The 22274-nt window shown below is 38.1% G+C and overlaps 1 protein-coding gene across 1 annotated transcript in view; it reads right to left on the reverse strand.

The window, feature by feature from the left end:
* Positions 1-22274, reverse strand: part of LOC133532904 (neurofibromin) — a 105419-nt gene that overhangs the window by 65857 nt on the left and 17288 nt on the right. Inside the window, exons 12-27 of the mRNA XM_061871765.1 lie at positions 21594-21752; positions 20123-20316; positions 19265-19448; positions 18377-18563; positions 16457-16501; positions 16064-16163; positions 14559-14697; positions 13128-13233; positions 12535-12598; positions 11633-11804; positions 10306-10448; positions 9741-9849; positions 7533-7639; positions 6133-6267; positions 3077-3231; positions 91-248 (exon numbers count right to left, since the gene is read on the reverse strand). Coding sequence (XP_061727749.1) covers positions 91-248; positions 3077-3231; positions 6133-6267; positions 7533-7639; positions 9741-9849; positions 10306-10448; positions 11633-11804; positions 12535-12598; positions 13128-13233; positions 14559-14697; positions 16064-16163; positions 16457-16501; positions 18377-18563; positions 19265-19448; positions 20123-20316; positions 21594-21752 — 2157 coding nt within the window. The remainder of the gene's footprint in view (positions 1-90; positions 249-3076; positions 3232-6132; positions 6268-7532; positions 7640-9740; positions 9850-10305; positions 10449-11632; positions 11805-12534; positions 12599-13127; positions 13234-14558; positions 14698-16063; positions 16164-16456; positions 16502-18376; positions 18564-19264; positions 19449-20122; positions 20317-21593; positions 21753-22274) is intronic.

A 22274-nucleotide genomic window follows, 5' to 3' on the forward strand; every position in this document is an offset into this window, starting at 1 on the left:
ACTCGCATTTGGCCGCTTTTTTGTTTGCTGTAACCCAATGGTGTGGGGTATCGTTGGATAATGTGGTAAAAATGGTACAATGTGTACTACCTTATCAGAGATCATGGTGACCAACTGAACTAGTTGCTCGAAGCGGTCGGCGAGGACAGTCTCCGCCAGGGTGTCGAATTCCGTGCCCTGTTGGAGGATTTTCGTCAGGACTTCCATGAAGGCAGCTCGGGTTTGTAGGTCTCGGTGGTAACCCAGATCTGAATAAAATAAATGTTATTAAACGAGAGTTATTTGTCCCTTCCTTAGTGTCTCTGGTCGCGTTACTGACAATTCAAACTTGGCTACAATTTGTAGTATTGTAAACGTATATATGTCTGAATCATATATGTATGTATATATGTATTATGTATATGTAAGTAGTATGTATATATAAGTATTGTTATATTGTTGTAGATTTATTATTTATAAGTTTTTTCTTTAGAGCTATGTAGTTTCCAATCTAGTTGTTTGCACCTCCGAAATAGTTAAATTAATATTATCACTTGTCCACTTGTGTCGGTTTCGTAACGGTAATATTTTTCCGTGGGAGGGGTGTTAACCCGCCGCACTTTCATGGGAGAAAGTAAAGCCCACAGACTCCGTTGGTTAGGCCACCTTGAGAGAATGGACGAAGATCGGAACGTAAAAAGAGCGTACCTGGGTCGCCTAGCAGGAGGACGTCCTAGGTATCGCTGGAGCGACATGGTGGAGGCGGATCTGCGCGAGCTTCGAGTCGACAATTGGCGAGAGGTCGCACAGGACCGAGAAAAGTGGCGCTGTCTTGTGTCGGAGGCCAAGTCTCATTTTGGGTCGCTGAGCCAACGGAGTAAGTAAGTAAGTAAGTAAGTTAGTACTTGTCCACTACCTAAAGGTTGTCTGGTAGAGATCGCTCTTTAGCGATAAGACCGCCTGTTGTCACCTCTCTCTTCATGTATTGTGTATGTCTCGCTGTAAATGTTATTTTGAGGTTGTGCAATAAAGAGGATTTGTATTGTATTGTATTGTTATTTGTGTACGGTATTTTATCTTGTCATGTTTACGAGTCCTCATTAAAGCAAACTTAAACAAAAAAGAAAGAACCGTCTTCAAAAAAGTTTACATTCTCACTATGGCCTTAAAAATTAAAACAAAGATATTACTTTGCTAAGCCGCCAATCCATTCCACTCCACTCAAGTCCAACTTTTCAGTTGTCGGACGTCATGCCGTCAACATCTGAGGATGCCTCGCAGAGAGGCGAAAAGCGTGTTGAGTTTTGTACTTTTGGTGGTGGATTGTTATATTTATTTGCGTATTTATTATTGCGGTGGGAGGGGGGAACATTAATTGCATGTAAAAATACGCAAGTAAGTATGACGGGTTAGCACTGATTGACTAGCACGTTAGCTTCTCGCGGATTAGCATAGAAATATTTTTGTTTTAATTCGTATGGATTTCCGCAAAGTAACGCCTGATTCTATTCATCATTATGGCTATCATTCCTCGAGAGTAATACACGAGTTACAACAAAAATACCCAATTTACAATAAGCGCATCTATTTTTCATTTAATGTAGTTAATACGGGATATTACGCAAAACTCTGCGTAGAGGGCGCCACTACCACATTCTAAGGGCTTACCACGAAACACGAAAATCGAAATTACGTTATCTGCCTCTCTATCACTCCTGCATATTCGAGCGATAAAGAGGCCAGATATCGAAATTTCGATTTTCGCGTATCGCGGTAGACCTCTGTAAACAAACCACTTTGATGCATCAATGCCATAGTAAAAACTTCTCAAAAAACTGTTTAAGGCATAGTATGTATAAGTTATTCTATGGTTTATGTGATGTGATAGTCCTGCTCTCTGACGGCAGAACATGGCAGTAATACTCCCTATTATTCATAGTGTTAGCATCCAAGACGCCTCAAATCAAATGGTAAAATTAAAAGGGTAGTGTAGTGTTATCTATGCTTAGATATAGTGACAGCTGTGGCGCTGTCTCGAGCACGCGGATGTGGGTAGGCAGCAGTGGCGGCGCGTCACAAATATTCGTAGGGAACCCGGATCTAATTTTACTTTCCTTTTTTTCATGATCCGATCGAGAAAGTACTCAACGGTCTGAAATTAGACAAGCCGGTGGGAATCGAGTTCTTTGAACGACCCGCCACTGGTAGGCAGTCCGATGAGAGTTACAGTTACGGACGGACGTCAGCCGAACATTGTTGTGGTATCGAGCCAGTGAATGTAATATATTGTGGTTTAGTGAGCACTACATGTAGTAACAGATTTTTACCGAAAAATGGCGGTAGAGTGCGCAGGCGGCCATTAGACGATCGGAGCTGAACTCAACAATACGTTTGTTATATTTAAACAAAAAACAAATTTGACGGATTAGTCAAAATACAAGCCACTGTTTTTAAAAGGATTTTTCTTAAACTTGCAATGAAATGTTGAAATGCTTAAAATTAGATCCGGAAAACTACATATCCGGTGCGACGAAAGGCATTTCATACAACCTTACACTTCAGGCCTGTAAAGCAACCTTCTTTTGTTTTTAAACGTCATACTGTGACACGAGTAAGCAATATTCTATCACTATGCTTTAGAAAAAAAAATCTTTTGTGTTTTTTTATTATTATTACTCCAGGGTTATCAATTATTAGCACTAAACCGTGCGTCGTAGCGTAAAATAATCTAATTTTGTTCCCGTTTTGATAACCCCAAAAAACCACAAAGCTTCTTCAATACTCCACGCATTGAAGATCCTATTTATTTATTTAATTTATTTAAACTTTATTGCACACTAAAAATATACAGTTACAAAAGGCGGACTTAATGCCACAAACAATCATCATCATCACCATATTTTTATTATTATTTCGTTGCAAGTTTGAAAAAATCACTATACAAATCTCTCCGAGAAACGGGGTTGCAGGCTACATATCCCTATCGACCTCGCTCGCTCGGCCGTCTATATCTCCTTGGCCTGCATCCCTATTTCCCGGCCTCTATAGTAATGTACTATTGTCTTATTTAATCAAGGACCGTTAATAATAGTCTTACCGATACTATGCATGAGTCCCGAGTCTATATTAGCACTTAGCAAGTTGGACATGGCTTGTATCGTGGCGTTCCGCAGCGTTTCCAGCCTTCCCGGGCCTTCGGCCATTTCCACTTCGTTACAGTCGTTCAGTAGGTTCATGAATAGGGTGAAGTACCTAGAAAGGATTACAAGTTACATTAATTTACTGTAAAGCGCGTAAGCGCACCGTAAGATACTGGGCCCCAAACGAAGACCGGATGGAAGCTGGACAGTCCTTAAGAACCGTGAGATTGAAGACCTAGTGGCTGAAACCAAAGAGAATTTGAAATAGAGGTGGATTGCCAAAGAAAATTTTGTAGCCACAGTAAATTTACTGCCATCATGACACATGATTAAAACTAAACTTTTAGAACGCCACTTTTATACTACGTCGGTGGCAAACAAGCATACGGCCCGCCTGATGGTAAGCAGTCTCCGTAGCCTATTTACGCCTGCAACTCCAGAGGAGTTACATGCGCGTTGCCGACCCTATTTTGATCCTTATTCTTTCACTGATGTGTAATATTTGTTGAATATCAAAAAGTGGTGCCATCGCTCGATGACGATGATGGCGGCATCGTCATCGAGCGATGGCGCCACTTTTTGATATTTTAATAAATTAACACATATCTGTGAAAGAATAAGGATCAAAGTCAAATGGCGTTCTAAAAGTTTTAATCATGTGTCGAAAGATGGGAGTTAATTTACTGTGGCTACAAGGTTTTTTTTTTACAATCCACCTCTATTTTAAATTCTCTTTGCTGAAGCTAACATCATGGGAGAAAGTAAAGCTCACAGTCTCCGTTGGTTGGGCCACCTTGAGAGAATGGATGAAGATCAGAACGTGAAACGAGCGTACCTGGGTCGCCAATTTCGCCGAGTCAACAATTTGTAAATAATGTCAGTTTGACATTTTGCTTGACAGTTTTTTTGTAAATAATGTAAATCGATCTTGATATTCCTGAGGATCAAATGTCTATATAGAACTCAAGGCATTTAAGCGACACAATGGTCAGAAATGATAGTTAAAGTCTGACGATGGAAACGCCTCTAAACAAAATGATATTGTAATGTGACGTCACATTACATTAGTCTGTCCTAACTGTATGGAAGATCAAGAAAATTGCTATTTGGACCCTGAAATATTGCGTTTATGTATAGTTAAACAATTTATTTTTCAATTTAATGTAAGGAATCGAATGGTACCATTTTCTTTTTTCTTTTTCAAAGTTTTATTATTATTATTATTTTGAGAATTTGGAGCATTGTATTTTTTAATAATCTCAATATATATTTTTAAATTTCACTTGTTTATAATGGATGGCTCATTTTTTATCCATTTCGCTAAATTTTGTTATAACATTCAATACCCAATTGGCGAGAAGTCGCAATGGACCGAGAAAAGTGCCGCGGTCTTGTGTTAGAGGCCAACCCGCGCTGCTGAGCCAACGGAGTAACTAAAGCACATGGTTAATTTTTTAACATAATATCTCCCTTTTGACAACGGTTAATATTATGCACCTAGATTCATACTACCATCATATAATAATGTCTACGGAACGAGAACTAATAATTTCACACTTATACACATACAAGATTTATACCTATCTAACTCTAAATCAATTAAAAAAGTTAAAAATTATTTCATATCAAATAATTACGACTATATTTTGTAAACATATATTTGCTTTGTTATATAAATTAGTTTAATAAGTCCGAACCCTTGCTGTAATTAAGCCATTCATGACTTTAGCAGTAAGTAAACATGGATTTTTTTTAAACTAATTGGAGCTTTAATAAATTAAAAAAAAAAAGTAAGAACTCATTTTGTCGCTTGAAAGATACAAGCAAATCTCGTCCTTATGGCAAGCGACAAAGTGAGATGTTTTGCTGGCCGCGGTCAAAAATTATGATGGTAATACACATTTAATGGTATACAGAATATGTATTTACCCCCTTATTCATAAACGTGTGCTAAAGTTGACAAGCCGGTAACAATCGTTTGTCCCTTTCCATCATACCAATACGTCGGAAAGGGACAAACGATTGTTAGCGGCTTGTCAAATATAGCACACGTTTATGAATAAGGGGGTTAGTCACCTGCAATAATTTAATGGATGATTATATAGATCATATTGAGGAACTTTTACTATGAACCACGAAATCGCAAAAAATGGCTATTTCATACACTTTGGCTGTCTGACCTTGATATTTTCTATGGGAGAGTAAATTTTTTTTTCGCGATTTCGGGATTGGTCCCATAGTAAAAGTTGTTCAGTATGACCTACATATTCAGCCCGTAAATTATTGCAGGATACGTCCGTTATTATAACAGCAAAAAAAACCGCTTTTACTTCACTATTTATGTCCCTCCCTGTCGTCCGCATACATTTTAAAGGAGAAAAGGGGCTCCTTAGTAAATATACAAGGTGCTCGAGAGCATTGCGAGAGATTTTAACGGTGCATTCCTGATGGCAACAGAAGCAAAAAATGTTATATGAGTTTTTGTGAAATTCGACAAAAAAAAAATTTTTTGTTTTTTTTTTCCTTTTTTTTGAACACTCCTGTACATAAAACGTAATTTTTATTGATAAACACATAACCTAAAATTATCTAAAAAGTTTTTTTTTATTTGGGGGTAGCCTCTCGTATACATTTTTTAAATTGTTCGATGTCAATCAATAGGTATGTCCAGACTAGACCTCAAAGTGGCAATACCGCAGTCAAAAATGTGTTTTGTACCGACTTATGGCGAAAGAATGATTTCGAAAAACATTTAATTATCTCTGAAACTAAGCCTAATCCAGAAAATTTTATATGGCATTTTAGTTTCTAAATATTACCAGGAATGCTTAGTTAAAATGTCTTGCAATGCTTACGGGCACCTTGTATATACCCACATGTATAAGAAAATACATAGTAAAACCGGCATACAAATAATCAATAAATATATACTATTCGGGCTAATAAAATGGCCAGTCTACACCGAAATTCTGCTTTCATATACCAAGAAGTAGGGCGATTGCTTAACACTTACTTCAGAAACAGCTGACTCTTCGCCTCCATCAGATCCCCTCTGTCCGACTCCTCGGGCTGCAGGGGCAGCCCCTTCAGCAGCGCGGCCACCGCCTCCATGCACGCCTGGTCCAGCTCTCTGCAGCAGACCAAGTATCTGCGTGAAGAGAGGTTGTAGCTCGTATACCGTCCACACATAGCCAGCTAGCTACGAACACCACTACACATTCAAAAACAAAGAAAATAGTTTTGACATGTAAGGTTGACGTTGAATTTGAAATTCGACCTTCGCATTTAAATTAGATCTTGACCTCGAGATTTGACCTTAGCATTCAAATTTTACCTTGAGCTTACACATAACATGACATTGACCTTTAAGTTTAACAAAACCGTCAAATTAAGATTACGTAAAAAAGCATGCAAAAACGTTTTTGAATGATTATAGTTAGACAAGTTTACTTTAGCTTGCTACGGACACATTTCTAGTTTTTACAAGTAGCGCCAGGCCATGATGACCCATAGCCTGAGCCATGTCAATAACATCTAAAATATACATATTTTTGGTATCTTTAAAATAAGGATTTTTCTGTTTGCTTGTAACGCGTATGTATCCAGAATTTCAGTATATTTACTATATTGCACTCATAGTAAACCAAAATTGAATATTCTAGGCTCTATTTTCATAAAAAATAATTTTTATCGTACTATATATATACCTTATAGAAATGGTTATCTTTGTTACGTTAAATTACATTTCGTTCATGTTTAAATCAGAATTTATTCATGACTCACATGTGAGTCACCGGCCCTGCGCAACGGTTTGAGCTTGATGACCCATATGCTGAGTCGCTGGCCCTGAATGGGTTAACAATTACAAGTAATGTAGATATTTAATTTTGCTAAGCACAATTTTTTGCCCGATAAAGGTATAAGATAGACGTCGGAGTGATCGTCACTATCCCCTTACATGTCATCTTTACACTTAAATAATTGTCAACAGAGATGACAGCTGAGAGGATGATCATATGACTACCAGAGTGATGAACATAGAAGAGGAAAAAAAGGGCCTGGACGACCACCAATAACCTGGCTTCAAACCATAAAAAACGATATGCAAGAAACAACAGGGGGCCTACCGCGAAAACCGAAATTCGCAAATTGCGGGGATCTTTCTCTTTTACTCTCACTAAAACGTAATTAGAGTGACAGAGAAAAATGCCCGCAATTGACGAATTTCGATTTTCCCGGTAGCCGCCCAGAACAGACAACCCAAAACCGTGTGATGTGGCGAAGAATTACTAGGAGGGGGCTGACCCCAAATAAACTGGGATAATAGCCAGGAAAAGAAGAAGAGATGACAGCCGAGTCATGTATTTAGCATGTCGAGCACTGGAAGGTTAGCTTATACTTTACAATTAATACCTGGATATGGAAGATGCATCTGCCCGCAGAGGAGGCGCGATCTGGTGACTGGTGCCGAGCACCCAGTCAGTCACGTATTCCACCATCTTGTTGCGGAACTTCATCTCCTGAGAATATAGGTATTGAGGCAGATATTGAGACGTCGACACACAGGTAAGTAACTTTAGGTAGGTGTAGACAAGGCTCGGAAACCGGTTAAATTTCCAAAACCGTTATCATGTGTTTGGCGCAAAACCTTTTAATTTCGGTTTCGTTCGAATAACCGTTATTTTTAAACCGGTTTTTTGATAACAGTTCTTGTGAAATTAAACTGTTTAGAGCAATAAAAACCGGTTTCTTCCTGTGTCGGTGTCTATTTTTATGTGGCACACCACCAGGCCGGCCAGCCGTTTCGTCGCTCGTCAAATAAACCGGTTATTTTATGTTACAATAAAGTTCTTAAAACGTTCGCGTTCTTATAAAAGTTCGGAGGAAAACCGAAATAAACCGATATTTTATTAACCGGTTTAGAGCCTTGGGTGTAGACACATTATTTAACTTTATTTTTATAATCACCTGTCTGGTAAAACTTATTAAATCCAAAAAATAAAGTAAAAATATTGTGTTTTGATCGTTTTTAGGGTTCCGTAGTCAACTAGGAACCCTTATACTTTCGCCATGTCCGTCTGTCCGTTCGTGGCTTTGCTCCGTGATCGTTAGTGCTAGAAAGCTGAAATTTGGCATGAATATAAATCAGTTACGCCGACAAAGTCGTACAATTAAAACTAGAAATTTTTTAGGGTTCCGTGCCTCGAAAGGAAAAAACGGAACCCTTATAGGATCACTTTGTTGTCCGTCCGTCCGTCTGTCTTTCTGTCAAGATCCTTTTTCTCAGGAACGCGTGGAGGTATCAAGCTGGAATTTATATCAAATACTCAGGTCTACTGTCCCTTGGAGCTGTCAATCAAACTTCTAAGCCAACGCAATCAAAAGATACAGCCGTTTATGCCGCAAATTTTCGACACTCGCAAGGGAATCAAAACCTACAGGGTACTGCCCGTGAACTCAGATTCTTGAAATTTGGTACGAAGCAACGTCTTATAGCACAGATAAAGGAAAAATTGCGAAAACCATAAAGTTTTGTACGGAACTCTCGGTGCGGGAGTCCGACTCGCACTTCGCCGGTTTTTTAGGATAGCTCCCCTACACAAAAGTGTTGATTATTTTTTTTTGCTTCAAATCTATAGTGTGGGGTGTCGTTGGATAGGTCTTTAGAAACGAATAGCGGTCTTCAAAAGTCATTTTTGATAAACATAATACTTTCGGAAAAAAACGCTCAGAAAAAAAAATAGTCTACCCCTCTAACTTTTGAACCACGGGTTCAAAAAGTATGAAAGAAATCGTAGCAGTAAAGCTTATTAGAGAATTTCAAGGAAAACTATAGCGACCGTGATCGGTTAAGCCGTTTTTGAGTTTTTGCAAAAAATCTTCCCTTCTTAGTAAAAGTACTACAAAGGTAATCACTTTTGCTTGCTGTTGTGCACAGGATACCCATTGATGTTCAAGGCAGCCTATTTTGACAGACGGGTAACTACGAAACCCTACATTGAGCATGGCCCGACATGCTCTGAGCCGGTTTCTACAACCTTTTAGTTAACTTACCCTGTTTAGTATGTAAGTTTGTTAGTGTGGGTCAAATTTTGGAAGCTAAATTTGACCCCCTTCTCGATTTCCGATTGAGCTGAAAATTTGCATACATATGTAAGTCGGGTGACAATGCAATATTATGGTACCATCGAGCTGATCTGATGATGGAGACAGGAGGTGGCCATAGGAACGTTCTGATGAAACAACGCAACCTAATTGTGTTTGGGGTTTTTAGAATTGTCTCGATGAGTATTAGTTTCCCGTAAGAAAAGTACAGTCAGCGACAAAAGCTTGTACCAAAAACGAATTTTTAGCCAAAAACTTATACGGAGCGTGCATAAACTGTAGGGGGCAGCACAGGAGACGTCAGATTTTTGGCGCGAGGTGTAAATGTGAAGTTTATGCTTCCAATGTAGCCCACAAGTTGGCAGAACCAATGCACAAGAAAACGTACGAGAACGGTAGATGGCAGCACTTGCTTTGGCGTGAAGTGTCAATGTACATGTTTATGTTTCCGATTCAGGCCACAAGATGGCGGACCCTCCAACGCGCACGGTCCCTATTAAGGTTAATTTTACTCACCTGTCTGAAGGCTAGGTCGTCTCTCCTCCTCATCATGGCTTCGACAACTTGGCAGAGCTTCGTTTTGATGTGCACTGACAGCACAGTCATGTCCAGGTGACGAACGTATCTGTAATAAGTCCATTTTTAATTTAGTCTATAGTCCCCACGCTAGCCCAATGCGGATTGGGGACTTCACATACACCTTTTTCATCGCAGATGTATGCATGTTTCCTCACGATGTATTCCTTCACCGAAAAGCTAGTGGTAAATATCAAATTATATTTCGTACATAACTTCCGAAAAACTTATTGGTACGAGCCAAGAATTGAACCGGCGACCTCCGGATTGAAAGTCGGAAGTCATATCGGCGTTAAATTTTTTTTTTTTTTTTTTATCAAAAAAAGTTGGTACAATATTTACATAATATTTCGCCAAACATAACGTTTCTCGGCGAATGTTGTACTCGCTTTCAGTTTTTGTGGATCCGATCTTATCTTATGAACTATTTATTTATCTAAGTATTTATGATTATGACTTATTCTAACTTAAAAATTTATTAATTATCACTAGATTTTTAAATTACCTGACTATAGCGAGCATGAGTCCTTCGATAGACGTAGTACTAAGGTGCTCTGAAGGTTGTCCCGTCTTCTTGTTGTCCAATATACTCTTCATGATGAATATCGTGTGCTCCACGAACTGGGTGTTGATGTCTGTCAGCATTACCTGTGAAAGGGGATCTTAAATGTAGAACGGTAGGGTTGTTTTTAATGCGACACATGACTAAGGATTTGCTGTACAGAGCTCAATGTTTAGCACATGGAACCCACTGAACTGAGCTGGGTGTCAGTTGTCGGACGTCAGATCGTCAATATCTCCAGCATCTCCTGAGGATGCCTCGTAGAGAGGCGAAACACGTGTCGAGTTTTGTACTTTTGGTGGTGGGTTGTTATATTTATTTCCGTATTTATTTTTGCGGTGGGAGGGTGGGAACATTAATTGCATGTAAAAATACGCAAGTAAGTATAACGAGATAGCACTGATTGACTACGAGTAGCATGTTATATTTTCGCGGATCAGCAAAGTAATATTTTTTGTTTTAACTACATTATTTGATACTAAACTGGCTTAATGAGCCATTCGACGGTAGATTTTGTTTACTTTTATTTAAATACCTAAAGATACAGAGTATGGGACCTGTTGACCAAATAACAGGCAACTTTTAGGTGCGTCATGGATATCAGTAAAATTGTCTTGTATACACAACAGGTGCGTCATGGCATCGGTATAGGGCTATGTGTCACATAACAGGTATTACCTGCTGCTGTTGGTCAAATAACTTGTCTGACAGGTATCTTGTATGACATATCAGGTGCGTCATGGCATCGCTACAAGATTTTGTGTCACATACCTGCTGTTGCTGGTCAAAGAACTTGTCGATGATGGCCTTGATCTGGTCGAACAGGATGGGCTACAGCGCCGGGGACATCTCATGGCCGACTAGCTCTTTCACGTGACTTTGTATCTTCTAGCCGGCTAACTGAACCTTCTATAATTAAAATCCTCTATGGACGCAAGGATAATAATTTCATGATGCGCTAAGTGCGTCACGAACATGACCAAATTATCTTGTATGACACATCAGGTGCGTCATGGCATCAGTATAGGGCTTTGTGTCACATAGCAGGTATTACCTGCTGCTGTTGGTCAAAGAACTTGTCAATAATGGCCTTGATCAGGTCGAACAGGATCGGGTACAGCGCCGGGGACATCTCATGCCCGACTGGCTCTTTCACGTGACTTTTTATCGTTTAGCCGGCTAACTGAATCTTCTATAATTACTGAACCTTCTATAATTTAAATCACATCAGGTGCGTCATGGCATCGCTAAAAGATTTTGTGTCACATACCTGCTGTTGCTGGTCAAAGAACTTGTCGATGATGGCCTTGATCTGGTCGAACAGGATGGGGTACAGCGCCGGGGACATCTCATGGCCGACTAGCTCTTTCACGTGACTTTGGATCTGTTGGCCGAAGCGCTCGTTGCTGCAGAGCAGGAGGCGGAGGAGTTGGCCGATGAATCTGAGGATAAGTTGGAATTTAGTATCAGTGGTATAGTCGTTCGTTTGGTAGTTGGCCCCGAACGGCTAATCCTTTGTCTATTGTACGTAAAACCGCGCGTGCTACTTACTGCATAAAAAAAGTTTTGTTCGCATTAAACGGTTATTGAATGGCGACCCTATGGGAATTATAATAAGAATCAAAATGTACTAATGGGAAAATGTGTTGCGAGACTGTGTGTGTGGTCCCTCTACGGTTACTGAGTGTCGGTGAGGCGAACGCTACAGAACCAGTCTAAAATGTGTCCTCGAGATGCGTAACGAAGGCGCGCTATCGGAGAGCGCATTACACTGTTTTTTTAGGCCGCGTTCAGGTACCAATTAGAATTATTTTTCGCAGTAGCACGTGCGGTTTACATACAATAGACAAAGGATTAGCCGTTCGGGGCCATTTACAAAACGAACGACTATACAGTCAGCTGCAGAGAAAAGGTACCACTTTTGCTTAGGAATTTGTATGCAAAAGTGCTAAGCTAATAAGGTGGCCCATTGTTAATTGAACATAACATTAGTATTTGTTATAAAGTACAAATTATGTACTTGACATATAGTTTTAATTCATTGCATTTTATAGAATTAATTATCTTTTGTATGTTTGTATTTTAAGCTGTTACAGAAAACAATTTATCTTTCGAATAATTAACTTTTCAAGATCATTATTCATATAAGTTAAAAAAACAATTAAAACTTACTGCGTGACAGGGCAGTACTGGACTTCTTGTGAACTATTCGCCAATACATTGTACTTCCTCGAATCTGTTGACAAAAAGTACATTCTAGACAACTCCTTCAACCACATGATAAACAAATAAGTTCTTAAATTAAAGACATTTCCATCGGTATAGAAATAAATAAATATTTGGGGACAATATTACACAGATCCACCCAGCCCCTGACTAAGCAATGTTTGTACTATGGGTACTAAGCGGCGATATACATACGTGTATAGGATAAATACATACTTATATACATAAAAAACACCCATGACTCAGGAACAAATTATCTGTGACCCCGGGACCATCGGCTTCATCAGCAGGGTCACTACCCACTAGGCCAGACCGGTCGTCGTTCTGCGCAAATTTGAAAAATCTAAGCGCAAAGGGTCCGTCCATACACAATTAATTTCGCGTTTTTTCTGGAGTTGCAGGCGTACATAGGCTACGGAGATTGCTTACCATCAGGCGAGCCGTATGCTTGTTTGCCACCGTCGTAGTATAAAAAAAAAAGTAATATAAATAAAAAAATGTACTGATAAAATTGGAGGTCCATATTCATATATTATTACCGTGAGCGTGAAGGTGGGACCACACGGTGGACGGGCGCCGCTGCAAGCACACTCCACCGAGTGCGCACAGAAACGATGTAATGTTCGCCCACTCTTGAATCTGCATCTGTTAATGTTATAAGAGATTGGAAGGATTCGAAAGTGAACAACGCCAAACGAATGGCCATGTCGTTTAGAACAAGTGCGAAAATTGCTATAATAAATAAATATTATAGGACATTATTACACAAATTGACTAAGTCCCACAGTAAGCTCAATAAGGCTTGTGTTGAGGGTACTTAGACAACGATATATATAATATATAAATATTTATAAATACTTAAATACATAGAAAACACCCATGACTCAGGAACAAATATCCATGCTCATCACACGAATAAATGCCCTTACCAGGATTTGAAACCGGGACCATTAGCTTCGTAGGCAGGATCACTACCCACTAGGCCAGACCGGTCGTCAATTCATCCTTACTTGTCCTATCATGTAAACTAACACTTCCCGAAGACATTATCACACTTTTCTCTGGATTTACACAATAATCATCACTTAAAATGTTGTTGTATAATTAAAGAAACTCACAAAGTATTGAAATCAACCAAATAACCACTGAAAAATATAATTTCTATAACATACGACCTACTCGAAGCCGCTATGGATGTCGATGTGGCGCGTTTGAAAGCAGTGCCATTGCCTGAATCCGGAGCATGGTTGCACGCACTACCATCACCACACTTGGGCACACTCCTTGATACCGACTCCCTCCGCATAGGCGTGGCACTACGACTAGGCAGTGCTGTTTGCGAACCCCACCAGTGTGTGTGCGGGGCTGCAGTCCAAAAAAACGGTCACTACGGACTGAGCTGCGTACGTTGCGCCGGTAGGTCCTCCAGACACCAGTGCATTAACGAAATTATTCGACGTGCACTGGTGTCTTGTGTCTTGGAGCTCCAAGGCTTAACCAGGACCGACGGAAAAAGACCAGACGGTCTGACACTGATCTCATGGGCGCGAGGACGTAGCCTCATTTGGGACATGCGTAAGCACATTTGCCCCTTCGCATCTCAGCCACATGATACACAAAGCTGGAGCCGCTGCCGAAAACGGCAGAATATTTCCGGCGCATATTTGGTTGGCCGTCCAAAGAGGTAACGCCAGCAGCGTGCTAGGCACATTTACCCGGGTACCTGTCGACCCTATTGTTATTTTTTTAGATTTAGTTTTTAAGTTTGTTAATTACTATACAAAAGCACATGTAAATAAAGTAGCAGAATAATTTCTACTAAGATTTTCATCAATAATCGGAATAACGAATGGTTCATCTTACTTTACGATGTCTAGATCGTCTATGAATCGTATTAATAGAAAGTTACGTTTGTTTACATGATAAGACATGTGAGAATACACTTTACCCGTCTTTGAACTGTGACCTACCTCAAAATCATGCTCGCTGCTACTGTGATGTGAAACTCTTCGTTTAGCGACAGCTCTGTGGATAGCCTCCATTTGGCAATCATCCATTTTGTCACCCTGCCCTTTGGGGTATTTCTGTAGCAGCTTGCATAGGGAGTCCCTAAAAAAAACAAAAAATATTATTATAATATATATATATATATACATTTTTTTTTTTAAATATATATATATATATATATATATAAGTATATGGTGGGCATTTTATATAAGTAAAAGATTTTAATCGCATCTGAGATAGTGATCACGTCTGGATCAAGATTAGGTAGAGTAAGTTTAGATACTTTAATTTTTGTTTTTTTTTTACAACAAAATCGTTCAATTCGTTCAGTTTTTTTTTGTAAACAGCGCAGTGATAATTAATCTTATCATCATAGTTTACATATAGATATTTTGGCTTGTTACCCGACTGCCAAAGGGAGGAGGGTAATGTTTTTCGAGTGTATGTCTGTTTCTTTGTGGCCTCCTGTAGCCTAAACGGCTTGATGGATTTAAGGTATCGTTAGATTCGTCTTGATAACGGGAGTGTCATAGGATTTTTTTGGGGGTAACTAAAAAGTTATAAATAAAAAAAATATTATTATAAAAAAAACCCGACTGCACACTAAAAAAGAGGAAAACAAGCCCCACAAGAATATTGTTGTTGATGGTAAGTATCTATCGCAGGCGGGTTACTAACAGAGGGTTACTTATAGTCATTTTGGTTGTTGGTCCCCGCCTGCGATAGATACTTACCATCAACAACAATATTCTTGTGGGGCTTGTTTTCCTCTTTTTTTGTGTGCAGTCGGGTTTTTTGTTTTTTTAATAATATTTTTTTATTTTATTTGTTTTAGAAAATAAAGAATCTCTCGGTAAAGGATCTTTAACTGTTTTACCGTATTGAATTAGGTTAGGTACCAAGTTTGTTTAGTTTTAAGAAACTAAGAAATATCTTCTTAAAGGATATTTAACTGTTTTAGGCAACTAAGGAATATCTCAATAAAGGATCTTAAACTATTTTTACTGTATTGAATTAGGTTAGGTACCTAGTTTTAGTTTAGTTTTAGGAAACTAAGGAATATCTTTGTCAATGATATTTAACTGTTTTTACTGCATGGAATTAGGTTAGGTACCAAGTTTTACAATACAATACAAATCCTCTTTATTGCACACCCTCAGAAATAATGTACATGAAAACACGTAATAATACATGAAGATAGGGATAAACAGCAGGCGGCCTTATCCCGATTTAGTTTAGTTTAAGAAAAATAAAGGAATATCTCCGTAATGGATATTTAACTGTTTTTACTGTATTGAATTAGCTTAGGTACCCAGTTTAAGTTTAGTTTTAGGCAACTAAGGAATTTATCGGTGAAGGATTTTTAACTCTTTACTCGTATTCTAATTAATTAGGCATCACGTTTTAGCTTTTTTATCATGTTGTTCAAGTTAGGGTTATTCTAACCCTTACCATATATTTAACTTACCAACATCGAAATGTTTCCTCCCACACTGGTTGCACGCCGTTCACGCAATGCTCGATCTTCCTTAGCAACGCCATTATCCTCTTCTGTAACGCTGCTGAGCCTGTCAAATATTACATTAGTGTCATTCATCTGAATATATAAATCAGTTCTATTGTCTGATACCAAAGAAAATTTGAAATAGAGGTGGATTTTCAAATTTTGTAGCCACAGTAAATTTACTGCTATCTTTAGACACATGATTAAAACTTTTAGAACGCCATTTGACTTTGATCCTTATTCTTTCGCTGGTATGTGTTAAATTTGTTAAATATCAATATTGGAGGCCGTTGCGTCAAAAATTACACAGTATCGACGTCTCGTATATTGATCCCAACTACAATTTTTAATACTTACTGTGAATGTTTTTGTAAGTGCAACCACGTCCCATATCCTGGCTAGCTGCTTGAAACACAAATGGTAACCAATGCATACACGTTGTGGCTAAAGTACTGATGAACTGTAATAGATGATTTTACTTTATGCCCTAGAGCATAATAAGCAACTTTGTGCCGCATACACGCGACTTAAACCTCAACTTTCTCATAGTGCAAAACATTTATTGTATTGTATTTATTTATTGCATTTCACATGTACATAACAGGTATTCCAAGTATTTAAAAGTATACCTATAAACTACCCGACAACTTAAAAAGTATTGAAAATGATGTGACATTCTACAATCGATTAAAAAAATGGCTGACTACAAATGCCTTTTACGACATGTCAGAATATTATAAATTATAATAATGATTTTAATTTTAATTTAATTTAATTTATTGGATACCTGAATTGTGTTGATTATTTTATATTGTTATATCTTATATTAATTGATTTGATAATTACGAATTTTATGACATGTCTGAATATTATAAGAATGATTTAATTTAATTTATTGGATATTTATATTGTTTCGATTACTTTAATATTGTTTTTTTTACTGTAATTTAATTTGATTATTATTATCTTAATTGTATGTTGTAATTTTATTAATAAAGGAATATGAATATGAAATATAGGTAGGTACACAAATGAGACATGAAACCCTGATGGGCACAGCAATGAAGGTAGGTAGGTAGGATCATTTAGAGCATTATACAATGTTAATTTCACACAGAGACCGTGGTACACAAACAACTGAGAGTAAATAAATTGGATCAGCTTTAATTACTAATTAATTTAATACGGTATATGATATGATATTTATTGGTTGGTATTGGTTGGTTGGTTGGTCGGTGCTTACTCATTGTCATTTAAATAGTCCTGTAAACTGTAATAACATTTTTGATTAAATATTGTTTCAGAGTTTTCTTTTTATATTTTTTCCGATTCGATGCGTTTTATATCATTAGATGATTTGTTATAAACTTTTATGGCCATATTTCGTGGGCTTGTATTATTTTATTTTAGTTTTGAGTTTGATGTTTGTATAAGGTTATATTTATATCTCGATTCGTATCGTCTAGGTTGGTCGGCATTATTTGTAAATAAATCAGAGTACTTTCGAACAAACTTGCACATTTCGAAGGTATAAATTGAAGTGAAGGTTAAGATTTTCAACTTATTTACCATAATTTATTTATTTAATCTTTATTGCACAATACATGAAGGTAACAATGGCGGACTTAATTCTCTACCAGTCAACCAATGGGTTATACCAGAAAGATTAACTAGGTGCAGTGTCTTTTAAAGTAAATGAATTTGTAACCGAGACTATATATGAATATAAACTTATACATATACTTAATACAACAAAACATACATATATAGGGTGACCTTAGCCATTGGACAAACCCTGAAATCCCACGTAGGGTTACTTCTCAGGAATGCTCTGACGTTAATATTTTTTGAATTAGAACAAAAGATAAAAAAACATAATTTTTCGAATAAAAGTTATTTGCAATAATCGACAACAAAAAGAAACACACTGTGTTAATATTTGGCAGTGTTTTTGACAATTTGTTCGAAATATTTGATAATTATGACATTCTTCAAAAGTCAGAAGCTTATTAGTGTCATAAATAAAAAAGATAATCAAAAAGGTTGAAGAAGGTTCCACACTATTCTTTGAGGATATTACCTTGGGAGCTACTAACACATACAGGCTGCTCCAAAGAAAAAATGGTAATTTGTTAATTTCTTCGAAACCGCTACACCGGCTGTTATGATACTTTGTACAATGGTTCTAAATACCCTAATGCATATGTACATTTCGGCTCTGTCCAATGGCTAGGGACACACTGTATAAAAGCAAGTGGTTATTATTGGTGGTATTACCAGTGGTAAGTACGGTGGAAGTGTGAGCCACCTCCTGGAACACGGCGTAGTTGGGCAGCAGGCACTGCGTGGTGATCTCGTCGGCGCCGCAGCGGATGTCCGCCTCCTGGCACAGCAGCGCGAAGCAGGACATGGCGACTAGCACCACGTCCGTGTCGATGGACCAGAGGCACATGAAGAAAACCACCTGAGGACAAAATAACATAAATTAGACGCTTGGCACACTGGATGCGATCTGCACGCTTCGATCGCGAGCGAGTGAGGTGTCGCTATAATACGCGTATAGCGTTGTCTCGCTTAAACATCGGAGCGACGTGCCAATCGCTTAAAGTGTAATTCGAGATACAATTCACACCCCCACCCCACTAACTTATGGTCAACAGGTCAGCACCGTACCCATGATTGACACAAATAGTTGCCGATTTGTGGCTAGATAAGTTTCTGAAACCTGCCCAATTGTCGACACCCCAGAAATTGTCAGCAAGCTCGGTACTAAACCAATGATTGGCACCATACTAATAGTTGGCACCCTTCTTACCGTCATCATGCTACCCATGGTTGGCACGATACACATATTTATATGGTGGGCTTGCTACAGTATGATACTTAACCTATGGTCGGCACTACACTAATGGTTGGCACCCTTATAGTGGTCGGTACCGACAAATTAAGTGTGATCGGCACACTGCTTAAGTGGTTAACACTCGACCAAAGGGCGGTGCCATACTTATGCTAGAACGCCCCCATACTCCTTGCTAACTGTTTACACCAAATGCTGGTAAGCTGCCAATTATCTACATCTTGCCAATAATTGACACCAGTTGACATTTTTCATCTTAATGTTCGTCGAAAAACATTAAAAAACCGTGTAATGAAACTAAAACTGACCTCTAATTTAATATGCGCCTGCTTGCATATAGGTATCTGCGAGCCGACGTTGGCATATTCCTTGTGCTTGGCCAAGAACTCGTTCCGACATGTCAAAATATCACGCAACCATCGCAGCACCTCCCGGTAGTTGCCGATCTGTCGCTGGATGAGCTTCTGACTGATGTTGTAGAGGATTTGGGAGCTGTGGAAGAGCGGGTTTTTGTTAGATTTGCATGAATATTCATACGCTGTAAAATTGTCGACGCCAATACTTATTCCGGAGGTATGGTCAGTTTTTGTCAAACAGTTTAGATATATGAAGCCTATGGTCCCGGGTTCGAATCCCGGTAAGGGCATGTATTTCTGTGATGGGCACAGATTTTTGTTCGTGAGTCATGAATGTTTTTTATGTTTTTAAGTATTTGTATATTATATATATTGTTGTCTGAGTACCCACAACACAAGCCTTCTTGAGCTTACCGTGGGACTTAGTCAATCTGTGTAAGAATGTCCTATAATATTTATTTATTTATATGAGCCTATATATTTTCATGTATGCCAGTCATGACTAAAAGTATTAGTAATATTAATAGCAATGGATATTAACAAATAATAGTGGCCGGCATCGCGTTAATGGTCGGCACGTTACCACTGACTGACATCCTAGCAATAGTTGGCACTTTACCGATATTTGACACACCACTAGTTTACTCATACTGCTTACCCCATATCCCATGTGTTAAGTGGCACCTCAGGTCAGATCTCGCCCATGCATCGATGCACTAACTAGAACTTTTATTAAGTTTATTGATTGACACCATACTAGTGGTCGACACCCTACCAATAGTTGGCACCCTACAATACCACCCTACTAACCTAATATCCCAAAAGGTGTTAAGCGGCGCCTCAGGATTCCACATATGCACGCGATCAGGCCGGTGCAGCGCCAGCAATGCATCCATTGCTTCTTGTGAGATCTCGCCCATGCCTGTCTGGTGCACCAGCGATACCAGACCGTTGATTAGTTCGGTGGTTGAAGATTGGATCTCCATGCCTGAGCGGCCGGGGTTCTGAAAAAAAAAGAAGTATTCAGAGAAATAGTGAAATACCCATAATTTAGAATATTAGCTTTTCAGGGTTATGAACCTCAAAAAGGGAACCTGTTTGTCTGTCATAGCCGATTGAGCTGATATATGTATATGTAAATAGGTATCCCAAAGAAAAGTAACATAAATAAATGAATTTAAATGGGGATATTTTTTGAGGGGATAAATTAGAAAAAAAAAACTAAATAATTAAATAGTTGTACCATCACCCCTCCCTGCCCTCTTTTTCCCCCATATCTTCTCGACTATTGGCCCTAAAATTTTGAAGAAAAACGATTAAAGGAAAACCTATCGGAAAGGTCAAGCATGAGTCGATCTTAAGAAAAAAAAAGTAAAAAGAATGTGTTGTACCGGAATGCTTGTTTTAAGGGGCTCCCCGCGGCTTTCACCGATTTTCGACTAGTTTTGAGTCGTTACTCCTTTATTTACACTACCGATAGAATTATAAGACAAACGGCTATCGGTTCTTTAATCTTTTATCGCCATTTTTGTCTGCCGGATTTTGAAAGAAATTAATACTTATTTTTTTATGATTTTTATAAACATTGTCTAAACAAACACTATTTTTTTTTAACTACATTGCTATGAAGGGTCTTACATATATGAGATATATTTGGGTTCGTCTTTGACGTCTCTAAAAATTAGTAAGAGCGTTTAATTTTAAATTAATTAAAAAAAATTATACGTATAAATTTCTCGAAGATAATGAACTTTGAAATAAATATGGGATACTATATTGCTTACAGCCGTTGCTATTAATATGATTAGCTACTAAAAACATTAGAAAACTAAGGGATTCAGATCGAAGGTCATTGGCGTTAGGGACCCCCTTAAGGAGAAATCTAGTAGAAATATTACATATTACAACAATACTACAATCGATATCGTATCAAAATAAATTATGAAATTGAATATACTTACACTCGAATTGAATATAAATAAATAATAAATAAATAAATATTATAGGACATTATTACACAAATTGACTAAGTCCCACAGTAAGCTCAATAAGGCTTGTGTTGAGGGTACTTAGACAACGATATATATAATATATAAATATTTATAAATACTTAAATACATAGAAAACACTCATGACTCAGGAACAAATATCCATGCTCATCACACGAATAAATGCCCTTACCAGGATTTGAACCCGGGACCATCAGCTTCGTAGGCAGGGTCACTACCCACTAGGCCAAACCGGTCGTCAAATATGAAATATGATTACAAAGATTACTTACACTCAACATAAGCATCGGATCAGCGTGTATAAGTTTCACCATGCACAGCAGCAGGTTTCTGTAAGCCGGCATTTCCTCCGATTTGTTGAACTTGGCTTGCACTTCTTTGGATTTGAGGGAGCGTGAGATCATACGGAGCGGCGTGTGGACTATGTAACCCTGTTAAATTAATTAATATTATTGGCCATGCCGGGACGGTAGGACAGTGCAAAATTATGTACCTTTTTATAAGTATAACGAGCGAGCTCATCGCCAACAAACTGTCTCGCAGTTTGGCGAATATTTTGTTTTGTGGTACACATATTTTATATTTTAATGTTATAATAAAAAAAATAAAAAAATAAAAATAAACTTTACGGAAATGTTCTCCTTAAAACCGGTTTAACGAAGGAACCCGAAATTAAAAGGTTTTGCGCCAAGTACATGATAACGGTTTGGAAATTTAACCGGTTTCCGAGATTTGGTAATGCAAAAAAATCAGACGATTCATGAATCAAATCACTAGAATTTTTCTGATCAGTGGAACCCACTCTTAACCATTATTCCGGATCCCTTTGTTTGACGTAATTATTGAAATTCATAATGTAATGATTGTCACATTATCATTTGTCATAATTCTGTAACCGTTAACTTTTCAGGATTTTCGTAAGGTTATACTATAAGTAGTTAGTTAGGTTTGTT

This window comes from Cydia pomonella, chromosome 28 (assembly GCF_033807575.1).
Source record: "Cydia pomonella isolate Wapato2018A chromosome 28, ilCydPomo1, whole genome shotgun sequence".
NCBI classification, from domain to species: domain Eukaryota; kingdom Metazoa; phylum Arthropoda; class Insecta; order Lepidoptera; family Tortricidae; genus Cydia; species Cydia pomonella.